Below are 14,552 nucleotides of genomic sequence, written 5' to 3'. Positions count from 1 at the left end.
GGCTGCGTTGACCCTGCCCACAGGTATCAAGCACTTGTGAGCTGGGTGAGCGGCCCCTCATATGGGATTCCCAGTCTAGGTGGGAGCCCAGGCTCACCCTTGGAGCAGGGAATCCCTCAGGGAGCCACACGGCTCTGGAGCACAGGCGGGGACCTTTCAGCAGCGCTGCCGCCCAGAAAGCTCTGTGGTTGTGCTCCCCAAATGAGGGCCGCTTTGCCCTACCTGCTGTTGAGCCCTTGAAATGCACCTAGGACACCTGAAAAACGGAATCATCATTGTTTTTTAGTTTTAATTAATTAAACTTTAAATTTTGGAGTTCCCATTGCGGTGCATTGGAAACGAATCCGACTAGGAACCATGAGGTTTCGGGTTCAGTCCCTGGGGGATGGAATGCGAAGGGGCTGTGGGAAAACCTAGGCCCTGAAGGAGATGGGAGGTTGGGGTGTTGGGACGAGGCAGGGGGTGTTAGCCCAGCCTGAGGGGGTCAGTGGGAGACGGAGGAGTGGGGAAGGCAGGCTGGGAAGGAGGAGAAAGGAGTTCATGGCCAGGGGAGCGGGGACATGACGGGGTCAGAGCAACATTTTAAGAAGGTGAGGTGGGGAGTTCCCCTCGTGGCGTCGCGGAAACGAATCTGACTAGGAACCAAGAGGTTGCGGGTTTGATCCCTGGCCTTGCTCAGCGGGTTAAGGATCCGGCGTTGCTGTGAGCTATGGAGTAGGTCGCAGACACAGCTTGGGTCTGGCATTGCTGTGACTGTGGTGTAGGCCGGCAGCTACAGCTCTGATTAGACTCCCTAGTCTGAGAACCTCCTATGCCGCTACAACGGCCCTAAAAAGAGAAAAGACCAAAAAAAAAAAAAAAAAAAAAAAAAAAGGGAGGGGTGGGATCTGTGGGAGGAGAGAGACTGTGATGGCCAAGGCGTGTGTGACCGAGAGACCCTGCAGGGCCCAGGGTGGCAGTGGATGAAAGGGTAGAGGGCAGGGGGTCAAAGATATTTCCAGAAAGAGTTGCCATGACTGGATGGGATGGTGTGGTGACCAGGGGTTTAGGGGAAGGTGATGTTGATCAAGCCACCCCCCACCCTCCACCCCCCCTGCCAGGTGGTGGGGCCCAATTGGCAATGGCCAACCCAGGCCAGGGCTGCAGAGGCCCACCTGCCAGCTCCCCCCTTGGAAGGAAAAGCCGGCTGCGTGGGGGATGGGCAGCTGGAGGGAGAGTCCACTGGGGACTTTTTAGGGAAGAGAAGAGGAGGCAGGGGCTTTTGGGACAGGAGGAGGCAGGAGTTGGCAGGACCAGGGGTGTCGATCTCAGGGACTTAGCAGAAGCAGGGGCGAGTGCTGGTGGGGGTGGGGGGGAGGCTGGCAGGACACAGCCTCTCTCTTCTAACAGCACCCCAGCTCCTCTTTCACAAATATTTCTGTCCCCGCTTTGGGCCAGTGCCTGAGAGGGACCCCAAGGAAGAAAACCATGGCCTCTCCTCGGTGGGGAGGCCCCACAGTCCTGGGGGAGAGCAGAGGCTGTGCTCATTGATAACATAGTCATATGAGGCTATAACTTCGGCCCGCATCCGTTGCCCTGAGCTCCTGCTGTCCTGGCTGCTCAGCTCTGCAAGGACTCCCCTCCCCCAACCTCTCCATGTCCCAGCGACCAAAAGGCAACACTGAGCCCAGAGGAGCTTCCAGGCCCCTTCTCACACTGTGGCTGGTGTCCACTCTGGACAGTCCGTGCTGGGCTGTCACCTGTTGGTGTGGGCCTTTATGCAGCAGCTGGTGGCCACTCCAGAATGGCTCTTGGCGATGCCCCCAGAAATGACGTGAGTGCAGGTAGGAATGCCTCCCAGGCCTGGCCTGGGTGTCTCCAGAGGAGGGCCCTGGGCAAAGCACCAGGGCTGGTGACAGCTGCAGCCCATCTGGCTGAGACCCAGCTTCTGCCTGTGGCCCCTGCCCTGGGCAAAGCAAACCATAAGGCTGGAGTTCCCAGGGCAGCAAGGTCACAGGGCCCACATCAGAGGGCTGAGCTGGGACAGGGCTGTGGGTGACAGCTAGGAGGAGTAGAGCCCAGTATAGCTGGGGCAGATGTCCTGTGAAAGGTCAGGGGCTGAGAGGCCACTGAGGCCAGCAGGCTGGGCTGGAAGGTATGTGGGAAGGGAATGAGGCGGGGCAGGCCAGGTGAGTGGGCTCCAGTGAGACGGCCTCCTGTGCCACAGGGAGAGTTTGGACTCTAGCCTCTAGGCAGAGGGGAGCCGTGGAAGGTTCCTGAGCAAAGGAATGGTCAGATGAAACATCATTTAACAAGACTCATTTCATGTGATGAGCATGAAACTGGGGGGATTTACAGGTGAAATGGACAAGAGATACAAAAGTCTTGGGAAATGTCCAACACCTATACTGTTGAGGGCATTAAAGAACCACTAGGAGGGAGTTCCTGTCATGATGCTGCGGAAACGAATCTGACTAGGAACCATGAGGTTGCAGGTTCGATCCCTGGCCTCGCTCATTGGGTTAAGGATCCACGTTGCTGTCAGCTGTGGTGTAGGTCGCGGGATCTGGCATTGCTGTGGCTGTGGTGTAGGCCGGCAGCTGTAGCTCCGACTTGACCCCTAGCCTGGGAACCTCCATATGTCATGGGTGTGGCCCTAAAAGCAAAAAAAGAAAAAAAAAAAGAAAACACGAGAAGGTCATGACTCTGGTCTCTAATGGCTTAGAGGATGATTAAATTAAAGCAAGGTGAACACTGGTTGGACAGGCAGAGGGACTTCCCAACCACGATGGGAATTCAGCTCTAGCAACAGTGGCGGGAGGCCACGCTCATGTTGTCCTGGCCTCCGTCTAAGGGGGCAGAGTGCACCATCCTGCACCAGGAGCTGCTATGACTCCTGGGACCTTTCCGAGTCCAGGAGGCCAGATGTAGGTCTGGTCATTACTTTGAGCCCCCAGAGCCCTGGGCTGGGGGACACTGACTCTTCTTTCTCCATGCTCGGCCTAGGGCGCAGATGAGTTCATGGGACGCTGCATCTGTCAGCCGAGTCTGGAACGGATGCCCCGGTTGGCCTGGTTCCCTCTGACTAGGGGCAGCCAGCCGGCGGGTGAGCTGCTGGCCTCTTTTGAGCTCATCCAGAGAGAGAAGGTGAGCTGCTTCACATCCAGGTCCCGAAGTCCCAGGCACAAAGGACCTGGTGGGGGAGGGGGGCCAGACAGGGAGGGGTTGGTCTGGCTGAAAGGAGGGGGCCTGGGTACCCTCTTCTCCCCCCACCAAGGGCCTGCACTTAGTGAGGAACACTGATGAGTCACCTCTGGATGTCAGGCCTCCTGCCAGATCTGGTTTTGCCCATCTTTTCAGAACCCCAAATCAAGACATGATCTAACCTGGGGGCAGAAAGCTGGAGCCTGGACTGTGTTAAAATGTCTGAGTCGTCTGGCCATTGGATGTATTTTTCCCTGGGCCATATCCTGATGTGTTTTCTGGGAGGTGGGCCCTTATGATCTGAGTAGGGGGTTTAATTGTCATGAGGTGCTCCAGGGACAGGTAAGGGCAGGACCCCTGCTCTAGTGCTGGCTCTGCCATGGCCTAGCTGGATGACCTGGGGCCAGCCACATCCCTACTATAAAATGGGGCATTAGAGCCATAGCTTCAGACTTGCTCTTGGGGTGCTGTGAGCCCTAATAGGCAAGCCGGATAGAAGTGGGGCTACTCAGGCTGAAGTGTTTGGAGGGGACACAGCAAACGGCCAGTCTGGTTTCCCCTCCACCCGCCCACCAGGCATCTCCCAGGAGTGCCTGGGCCTCCAAGGAATAGTCTGCAAATCCCTGGACTGTCTGATGAGTGACGTATTCCATGAGTGTCATTTTGTGGTTGGAGATGAGTTTGCCCGGCCAGGGCAGAAAGGAGGGTGGTGGGGCCTTGGGTGACAGGCACCTAACCAAAGCTTTTCTTCTTCGCCCCAGCCGGCTATCCACCATATTCCCGGTTTTGAGGTAAGCCTTGCTCTTACCTTTGTTTCTTCATGCTCACTGCCCGCCTCCCTGTGTTTGCAGCCCCCTCCTGGGCTGGGATGGGCAGGGGCCTGCAGCACCCAGGAGGGCTTGGGTGGGGCCCAGGGGGCAGGATAGGCGGGCACTGGGGTCTTGCCCGATGTCGGCTTTCCTGCCCTTCCCTCCCTGAGAAGCCCAAGAATCACAGACTCGGATGGAAGGGCCCTCGTGTGGTCATCCAGCCCAGTGGCTCTTGGTCGGGCTGCGTGTTGGAATCCCCTGGGCAGCTGTACAAATCACCAGCGCTCAGCCCCACCCCAGACCAGACCGAAGGGAACCGCATCATTTGGGGTGCGGCCCAGACCTCTGTCTCTTTCAAAGCTGCCCAGGGGATTCGAAGGTGCAGCCGGGGCTGAGGACCCTCGCCTGGGGCCCGTGGTTCTCAGCCTGGCGTTGCTTGGGTATTGTTAGAAATGCCAGTCTCCCACTTCACACCCACAGAAGCAGCACTGCAACCTGGGTATTAGCGAGCCCTCCAGGGGCTTCCCATGGGCTGGTGTTTCAGAAGCTCTGATTTAGGGTCGGAGTTCCCAACTCGGGTTCCCACTAAGGTCTGGTTTTCTTTCCTTTACTGGTGGTAGGGACTTCACTCCCTTCGCCCTGCTCCCCTTCCTTCTTCGGAGGATCGGGGTAGAAAAACGTAAGCCTTTTCCCGATGCTCAGGTGAATTTGATTCAGGAAATACTATTCCCAGCCAGACTCAGATGCATCTTTGAGAAGAAACAGTCCTTTGGGCTCTGTTTGGGTGCCTCCCCGTTAGGATGGAGGAGGTCATGCAATTTGCAAACAGTGGGTACCGTGCAAGCCCTCCTTACCCCCTGCCCCTGCTCCACCCTCTGCCTCTCCTCCTACCCCTTCTGGTCCTTCTCCTTTTTCCTCTCCTGTCCAGTCCAAGCCCCACTCTCAGGCCCACCAGGCCTGGGGCGTCTAGATTGCTTCTCCTCGGTTCTCCAAGTCCACAGGCCCCCACGGCAGCTCCAGGGGTTTGGGCCCTGCACTGCGTCCAGGAAGACCCACCACTTGCCTGTTGGTGTCCTTTCTCCTGTCCCTTCCGGAGAGGCCAGGGCTCTAGATTTATGCTTTGGCCTCTCCTGCCAGCTCCTCAGCATCAATGTCTGTTGCACCTTCTTTCTTGGGGACCATGCAGAGGGTACATCTAGGAAGCGCATGACCCTTACCTTAGATGGGAAGTGCTTTCTGTTGGCTCTTTTTTTACAAAAAAATTTTTTTGTGGCATAGGGAAGTTTCTGAGCCAGGGGTCAAATCAGAACTGCAGCTGCTGGCCTGCGCCACAGTCCCAGCCACACGGGATCCACGCCGCATCTGCGACCTACGCTGCAGCTTGCGGCAGCGCCGGATCCCTAACCCACTGAGCGAGGCCAGGGATCGAACCTGTGTCCTCACAGGCACTATGTCAGGTTCTTAACCTTCTGAGCCACAGTAGGAACTCCCTACTGGCTCCTTTTAGGGGGTTGTCTGGTGTGTTGATCTCTGCCCCAGCTTAGTGCTCCTTATCACTGACGGTGAACTTTCATCCTCCTTTCTCTCCCCCGTCCCCCGTATCCTGGATGCGAACTGTCCCGTGGCGTGGTCCAGGTGCAGGATACATCAGGGATCCTGGAAGAGGTGAGCTGCACCCTCACAGCTGTGGCCAGTGGCTGGGGACTGGTGGGCAGGGACAGAGGGAAGGTGAAGGCCATGCCTTCCCAGATCCTGGTGCGCCAGTGCGCATCTGTCACATGGGCCCCTGTCTCGATTTCATTTCCTGCACTCTGCATGGATCCTGGGCTGCCTGGGTGTGTCCTGTGTGATTCTGGCCTTAGAAGGATGGCTGCTGTGTTGGAAGCCCCATTTACCCAGACCCCAGGGACAGCAATGCAGAGCCTCATCTGACTGAGTACCAGGTGGCATGTTTTCAAGAATAAAATGTTCTTAAGGAGCCAGAGCAGTCAAGGAAGGCTTTCTGGCGGAGGAGACATTGTTGCAGTACTTAGGGAGAAGGTGGGGAACATGCCTTTGGTGCAGGTGATCAGGCACCAGTTTGGGGCTTGGCTTGTTTAGGGAACAGGGTGGGTCAGGGATTCCTAGGTTCTGGGAGAAGTTTGGGGTTTGCATCCGAAGGAGGCAAGGCTGTGCCCATTGCTGTGGGGGCTGAGTTGCGCGTTTCCTTACAGCCTCCTACGCATCTGTGAGCGGGGCCTTTGAGCGAGCGGGGCAGAGGCCTGGGCAGAGAGACAGGAAGGGGAGCCCTGGTCAGATGGGGGTTGGGAAAAGGGCAGCCACTTCCTGCCGCCAGGGAATCCCCAGGCTGGGAGCGGACACCGTTTGACATTTTCGGGGCAATTTGGACTTGAAGTGCAGGGTCAGGATGTGGGATCCGCAGGCCCCGCGCCCCTTACCTCACTTCCTTTAGCTCCCAGACCGAGGTGGGGTCCGCCAAGTGAGCTGGCCGTAATTGCGCCTGACAGGCAGCCTCCTGCTTCTGGCTGCAGTTGCGAAAGACTGCCGATTTGGAAAGGGGCTCAGAGTCCCGTCCAGGGAAGCAGCACGGAGCCCTCTCTCTTGATTGAGAGCCCTCTGTGGCCAAAACCCACAGCCTGCTCTGAAGAAGACCCAGCCCAGGGATGAGTTATTAAAAAAAAGTTCAAATCCTTAATAACTGGATTTGTAATATATAACAGTGAAGGCTCAGATTCCAAGAGCAGGGATCTGGCTGCGGTCTTGTTGTCAGGAAGCAAATCAAAATCTGCAGCTCTGGGGCCAGACCCCAAAGAGGGCCAAGTGTCCTTCTGTAAGGCCGGCTGGCCACAGGCTGAGGCGGGTGTGGGTCGGCAGGGCCGGAGGGGAGCACGTCCCGGGGGGTGTGCTGGGCACAGGGCTGGGTTAGGCCAGCCTGTTCTAAGCGGCCCAGGCCCAGTGGGTTGAATGGAGTGTCAGCTGGTCCAGGGAACCACCCCAGAAGGTGATCTTGTGACCCCTTCATCCTCAGAGGGCTCCCGCCCCAGCCCTGGGGCCCAGAACCCCGCCACTTCCCCTGCACTGGAAGGTCAAAACTCAAGCCAAGGTCCTGGGTCCTGTTTGGTTTTAAGAATCCTTAGGGACGGGGTGGAGACAGGTTAGTCTTGCTGTTGTAACTGGTCCTGCAGGAAGCCTGACGCCTGAGCAGGATTTTTCTGTCTTCTTTGCCGTGGCCAAGCTCCAGCTTCTCGTATCCCCTCTTCAGCCCCCTCCAGGCTCCCTACCTGATCCCTGTGAAGAGGGCTCCAGCGGTCCCAGAGGGCTGTGAAACGTCAGGCCGGGAGCTCAGATTCTGGGCCACCGGAGAGGCGGCAGATGGGTGTGTTGGGAAGCTGTCTGGGGGCAGGGAGGGGTGGGTCGGGGAGTTGGGGGTTGGAGAGACCAGCGAGGAGGAGGCTTTTGAGACCTTTGTGGTGATGGGGGGCTGGCCCGAGAGGAGCAGAGGGGGCCAGATGACTGGATGGCATCTCCGGTGGGGGCTGCCTTCTGGCCAGTGCAGCCCACGCCTGCGCGGGAGCCAGTGTTGGTATCGGTGTTGGAAATGAGGTGAAAGGCATCTCTGCATGCTGAGGGCTCCCAGAGCAGATGGAGGACAGTGGGGATGGCTTCCTGGAGGAGGTGACTCTGAGCTCCCTCTAGGGGTCCAGGTGGCAGTGCTTTGGCTTGGGGGAGGGGCGTGTGTTGCTGCCTGGGGCCGGTTTGGTGGGCAATAAAATTTCCCCTCCTCCAGGCTTTTTGCCCATTTGGAGCATCCCTCATGGGGTGGCCGGGCGGGGGGCTCTTGGCGGGGAGGGGCGAATGTGACTTTGTATCTTCGAGGCTCTGGTGTGTCTGGGAGACCTGGGTCCTCACAGAGGGTGACAGGGGAGGGGAGGGCTCCCTTCCCTGCCTGCTCCCAGCCTGTCCTCTGTCTGTTGCTTGCTGTTTTCCCCTCTTCCAGCTCGCCCTTCGCGTTTCCCTTTTCCTCTCTTTGCTCCTTGGCCCTGGCTCCCTCTCTCCCTCCTTCTCCCCGCCTCTTCTGAGCCCTCTGTCTCGTTTCTTTTCCTTTTTGTCTGGAGAACAAAGGCGGCCTGCGCTGCCAAGGGGAATGAGTTCAAAGCAATGGCAATTTTAGATTTCCTGAGAAATGGAGAGTACACATGCACGTGTGCGTGTGTGCAAGTGTGTACACTCACCAGAGCACGCATGCGTATGCGTATGTATGCAAACACACGCACATGCAACAGAAGAGGTGGCAGCAGATTCTGTAATAATTGGGGGTTCCTAGGATGTGGAGCCTGGACAGAGGAAGACCCCATTTGGGGATCCTTTAGGTGGGAGCAGGGACTTGTGGTCCTGAGCATCCAAGGGGGCGTGGCTCTGAGCGTTGCCCTCGGTTCTGCCGCTCCTGTCCTCCTCCGCGAAGGGATTCCCAGCTAGGAGGGAGAGCGTGCTCTGTGGCTTTTTGGCTGTGAGTCGGGGGCCAACCAGATGTCACTTCAGCCCCTTCTTAATCCAGGCAACAGGCTCTGGTTTGTAGTCTGAGATGTGCACGAGGTACTCTCCCGCACCCCCAAATCCACTCGAAAGAAAAATGTGGTGTTTTGCAATCAGGAAAATAAGCCCAGTGGTCCCCCATCCCCCATCCCTCCCCCAAGGCTTTAATTTAAAACACTGTTTTTCCTGGGAAGTGTAATTAGAGCAGCATGTTGTTCCTAACGAGCTGGGTGGGGCAGGCAGACAGTGGAGCCCTCCCAGCCTGCCCGGCTGCCCCCGGGAAGCCAGGATCTGAGTGCCCAGAGGGTCCCCTAACTGTGCCCTGCTGGCTGAGGAGGGGGTCTGTGGGCTCCTGGTGGAAGAACTGACCTAGGTGGCTGGAGGGACCAGCTAGCACTTGTCCCTGTCCTGGGAGTGCATGTCTGTCTAGGGTGGTGGTCCCTAGGACTGGATGAGGAAGCTCCCCTCCATGGCTCAGGGCCTCAGTTCCCTGTACTGAACTGGCCAGCAGGACAGACAGACTAAAGGAGGTGGTTCTGCCCAGATTGGGGAGAGAGCCTCATTTGTCCTCGTGTCCTTGTCTTTTTTGTCTGAGTTACCTCAGTAATCACTCTGTCCCCTGTAGAACTTAGAACCTCATCAGTGTAGCAATCCCACATCTGTCCCATACTCCATTCAGGGTTGGGGGGAGGGGTGAGCATGGAAGGGGTGGGCAAATGTGCTTTCATGTCCCGAGCCCTCCCTTGAGCTCTGTGGTCCGCTAGGTCCCCCATCACACATAGGGCAGTGAACTGGGATGTCCCGGTGATGCTCCCAGCCTGGCAGTGCTGTCAGGGGTCACTGCAGCCCGCCCTCCACTGAGACTCACGCCCTTAGATGGGCTGGACCAGAAGGAAAATAAGATACTTGGGCCCAGGAGCTGTCTGGCTGGTGCCACAGGATCCCCGTGTATGAGATGTCAAAGACTAGTCAGGACCTTGGGAAACTGGGGCACAGGGTCACTCAGAGTAAGTTAGAGAGTAGGGTTGTAGGAAGTTTCTGGAATTTAAACTCGGCCCTGAAAGATGTGTTAGATTCTGGAAGATGGCAAGGGAAACCCTTTCAAACAGAGGAAGCCACGAGCAGGCACGGGTGAGGATGCCAGGACGAGGCTGGCACAGACCAGAGTGTTGGGAAGGACACGGGAGAGGGGGTTCATTGTCCGCCCATCCCGGCCCCCATTCATCCCTCTGCCGTCCCTTCTTCCCTTCAATTACCCATTCAGAAACTTTTATTTGTCAGGCAGGGGATTCAGCAATGGTCCCTGAGTGCAGAATTGCTGGTTTAACGAGGGACACAAACAAATGAACGCATAGAAATGACACAGGGTGATGTGTCTTTCAGTGGGAGTGAGTCAAGTTGCAATGGGAACCATGGGGTGCTTAACTTAAACTCGGGGCTTCAGGGAAACCTCCACGTAGGAGGGTATCCAGATGAAGTGGGCAGAGGAGCACTTTAGAGAGAGGGACCAGCAAGCTCCAGCCTCACAGGTAAAGAGAGTGCGCTGCCACCTGCAACCTGCTGGTGCTCAGAAGGGCGGGTGTTGAGCATGTGCGAGGAGGTGACTCATTGATGCCCAGGGTCCCAGAGGAAAGTTACGTGGTAAGAGGTGAGACGAGAGGGGTCAGCCGGAGCTGGGAGATGAGGGATCTTGGAGCCACATCAAGGGATTTGGCCTTCATCCTGAGTGGGTGGGGAACCTTTGAATGGTTTTAAACAGAGTGACTTTTTTAGAGTTCCTTTTTTTTTTTTTTTTTTTTGGTCTTTTTTGTCTTTTTAGAGCCACACCTGCAGCACGTGGAGGTTCCCTGCCTAGGGGTTGAATTGGAGCTGTAGCTGCCGGCCACAGCCACAGCCACAGCAATGCGGGATCCGAGCCGCATCTGAGACCTACACCACAGCTCACGGCAATGCTGGATCCTTAACCCACTAAGCAAGGCCAGGGATCAAACCCACAACCTCATGGATACTAGTCGGGTGTGTTAACCACTGAACCATGACAGGAACTCCTAGAGTTCTTTTTTTTTTTTTTTAAATGTTTTTATTACAGTTGATTTACAATGTTCTGTCAATTTCTGCTATGTGGCAAAGTGACCCAGTAATACACACACAAACACACACACATATATATACACATACATACATTCTTTTTCTTACATTATACTCCATCATGTTCCATCACAAGTGATTAGATGTAGTTCCCTGTGCTATATAGCAGGACCTCATCAGAGGTCTGTCTTAGAAAGCTCCCTCCTGGCCGCAGCATACCGCGTGCATTCATTGTTGAGGGGGAATGTGCAAAATTAGATGTGAGAGTCCTCTTAGGAGGGTGCTGGAGAATCCAGGCTCAAGAAGGTGGTGATCCAGAAAGAAGATAAGTGGGTGGGCACGAGAGAGGTTTAGGAGACAGACCCCTAAGGCTTGGGGATCAGCCAAAGGGGAGGAGGGCCCAGGGCGCTATGGTGCTTTTTGGCGTGGCTGTGGGAGTGGATGGTGGGGCTGGTTTCTGAGATGACGTGTGAAGAGAGCAGGTTTTGAGGGGCAACTTAGAGCATCTGGTTTGGAACAAGTTCAATGTGAGGGGCCAGGAGGACACAGGGATGCAGTAGTAGTAAGGTTGAGGACCTGGGGCTGGGGCTTAGGAGAGAGGTTTGGGAACAGAAAGCCTCGAAGAGGGCTGGGGGCAGAGGAAGAGGGGGAGGCTCCAAGGAGGTGCAGCAAACAGAGGGTAGAGGGGCCAGTGGTGTTTGTGGAACCAGAGAGATGATTTTAGGAAGGAGGTCAGTGTCACCTGGCCAGATGCTGCTGAGGGAAGGAGAGAGAGCCTTTCCTCTGGGTTGAGCTACAACAGGTTGTGTTAATTTTGGAGAGAGGAGCCGGGGACAGAGCAGAGTGCACAGGGCAGGGAGCAGCAGGGGATGGAGGCAATCCTTTTCAGGAAGAGAGAGAGGAGGCTGCTGGAGAGGACATGGAGAGAAGGCGTGGATGGACCTGAGAGACCCTTTCAAGTGGGGAAGGAAAAAAATCCAGCAGATAGCGTGGCCAGCTGGGGGAAGACTGGATGAGGCCGGGTGGGGAGTCAGAGTGTGTGGAGGCATAGATGCTCAGAGAAAACAAGAGGTACTTACGGGCGGTGAGGCTGTGTGCAGGGGGGAGGGGACAGAGGACCGCCGTGGTGGCAGCTGGCAGTGGAGGGGGATCCCCCCACCCCACAGAGGCAGGGATTCTGGGGAGTGGCAACAAAGGGCAGGGAGCAAGGATGTCTGGGCCCCCCGAGGACAACATGGCGGATGGCCCTGGAATGGGGGCCTGGTGCCCTGGAAGCTAACCGCTCTCTCTGCTTGTTTCTCCTTTCTGCCTCGGCCGGGTCTGGCACTCCGCAGCTGTGTGCACCTGCCTTCTTCCTCCAGGGCCTCATGCAAACGGTACTGGGGCCCAGTCTCCTCCACGTTCTTGTTCCCCGTCCTCCTCCATAAGCAGGTTCCCGAGGTGGGAAGCCTGGGCCTCTGCAGAGAGAAATGTCCTCACGGGGAACTCAAGGGAGCCCCGGGGGAAGGTGGGCTATGGAAGTGAGGGACATAACGGAATCCAAGCGACACTGTCCAGAGTTTGCAGGTCTGGAGAGGAATGTTCTGGGGGGAATATGATCATGAGCTTTCCTGGGTGATTTCAGGGGAACATCGCAACGACGTGAGGAAGGCTTGGTCTTTCTGCCTCCCTTCCCAGGAGCCTGGGGCCGTTCTGTCCATGACCTCTTCTGCGTGTCCCTTTTGTCTTGTCCGCTTGTGGCTCTGGGCCCACGGAGGGCTCGGCATCAACCTTGAGCAGGCCATGAGCAGGCCATCCAGGCATTCTCTTTCTGTTAAAGAGGCCACCCCTGTTTCACCCCCGCCGCAGAGGTGGCCTTGGAGTGCCAAGGGTGGACGCCAAGAGAGGCATCCGCATAGCAGCCAGGCCACTGCAGGCTCTGCCTCCACCCTCCAGATGCACCGTTCATGTGCACCGCCCCTCCCGGAGTTGTGCCCATCACAGCCCTGCTCATCATTCTTCCTCCTGACGGGGTCTGTCGCTCAGCCAGTCTAATGATGCTCCCTACCTCCTGTCACCTGCATGGTGGGTCTCGAGGAAGAGGATGCATGCCTGCACGTTGTGCCCTAGTGATGTAGGGCTATGGAAGCATCTTGTTCTGAAATGCTTCCAATGGCTCAGCTTTCCTCAAGTCAGTCTGGGGGATCCACGACGACACTAATGGTCAAAAACAGTGGCACCGACAACAATACGGTGATCGTTATAGTCATTGCCCTTTCTTAAGCACTTCCCTTGTGCCAGAACTCTTTATGTATGTTCTCTTTTAAAATTCTCAGAGCTATTTTGTAAGGGTATTGTTATCCCGGATCTCATGGGGGGCCGGGGGACTGAGTCACAGAGCTTGAGTAATTTGCCCAAGGTCAAGCAGCTAGGAAGCTGCTGTTTAAGGTTAGAACTAGAATCGAGGTCTGATTTGATTGTGGAGATGAGTTTCTTACTACCACTGGTCATGGAAGGAAGAGCATCATCAGTGTGTCATGGGACAGGAGTGACAGCTGGGGTTGGTGGTGAGGTGATGAGGCAGAAGTGTTTCGATGCACCAGCTGCTCCCACCCTCTACGTCAGAGCATCTGTAGACGGATGCACCATGCTTTAGAAAGAACCCAGAGGAAGTCACTCAGAGGATTAATCCAGTGGTTCCATTGCTTTTTAGGCAAGCTCTGTAAAGCATCCAGCACAGCCCTTCTATTTCTAATGAACATTTCCTGAGTGTCAGGGCCTCTGTGTGTGGATGTGCAGGTTGTGCACTGTGTAAGAGCATGGGACCTAGGGGCATGCAATTTTCAGGGAAGACATCATGTATTTGAATTTATTACAACCATTTCCCAGTAGGTGGCAGTAAAGTGTCTTGTTCCAATAAGCCGGTTAAATATGATGCTTTTCTGACATGGAAGTGAGTTTTAAGAAAGGGACATCTTTCTCTAATTGTCACAGAAGTGCCACGTGGGCTAGATGGCCTATTAAGAGCTTACACGAACCAGGCACTCTGGTTAAAGTTAAATGTTTTAGTAACTTCTTCCAGCCTCATATTAACCTTTAGAAGTCGATACTTTTTAATAACCATTTTTTTTTTTTTTTTTTGGCTACCCTGTGGGATGTGGAGTTCCTGGGCCAGGGATCAGATCCGAGCCAGAGTTATGACCTGTGCCTCAGCTGTGGCAATGCCAGATCCCTAACCCTCTGTGCTGGGCTGAGGATCGAACCTGCGTCCCAGTGCTGCAGAGACACGGCCAATTCCCTGTGCCACAGTGGGGACACTTTTAATAGCCATTTTATTGATGAACAAGTTGATCCATGGAGAAGTGAAATAGCTCAAAGTGATAGAGTCAGGATTCGTACCCAGAGCCTGCATTCCTAACCCCTCTTAGACTTGGTAGTTGTCTCCCCCAAGGTTATACCTGCCTCCATTGTCCCACCTGCCTCCCCATGTATTTCTTCTGGATTTTTGCCCAAGTCTTTTTGGCAAACCCATAGCAGGCAGAGTTGACACCGGCCGTGCTCATCTCTGGTCTGTGGTATGGAGGAGCCTCGCAGTAGGCCCTTGGGTGCCTGTGGAAGGGGGCATCTGTAACCCCTTCTCTTGTGGGTAAATACCCCTTCGCAGTACAAGTGTTCTGTCCTCCTGGTGGACAGGCATGAGTACGGGGCTGGCAGGCATCTGTGGGTGTGGGGGCTGGAGACGGAACACCAGGGCTATACTCGCTGTAGGCTGAGAGGGGGGTCTGAGCCAAGGCAGGCAGGTGGGCACGTGGTCCTCTCTGAGACTGAGGGGGACTGAAGCGGGTGTGTGTGTGTGTGTGTGTGTGTGTGTGTGCATTATGTGTGTGGGGGCTGGAGGTGGGGACATCCTGAGCAGCTCACTGATGGAGGGGTGGCTGGGGTTCATCTGAAACACCCTGG

General features: G+C 55.9%; 1 protein-coding gene across 1 annotated transcript in view; it reads left to right on the top strand.

Moving 5' to 3' along the window:
- Window positions 1-14,552, top strand: part of DYSF (dysferlin) — a 217,516-nt gene that overhangs the window by 130,680 nt on the left and 72,284 nt on the right. Inside the window, 3 exon segments of the mRNA XM_013996042.2 lie at window positions 2,986-3,126; window positions 3,945-3,974; window positions 5,628-5,657. Of these exon segments, the coding sequence (XP_013851496.2) occupies window positions 2,986-3,126; window positions 3,945-3,974; window positions 5,628-5,657 (201 nt within the window).

This window comes from Sus scrofa, chromosome 3 (genome assembly GCF_000003025.6).
Source record: "Sus scrofa isolate TJ Tabasco breed Duroc chromosome 3, Sscrofa11.1, whole genome shotgun sequence".
Classification (NCBI taxonomy): Eukaryota; Metazoa; Chordata; class Mammalia; order Artiodactyla; family Suidae; genus Sus; species Sus scrofa.
This window is presented reverse-complemented; position numbering and strand designations above follow the sequence as displayed.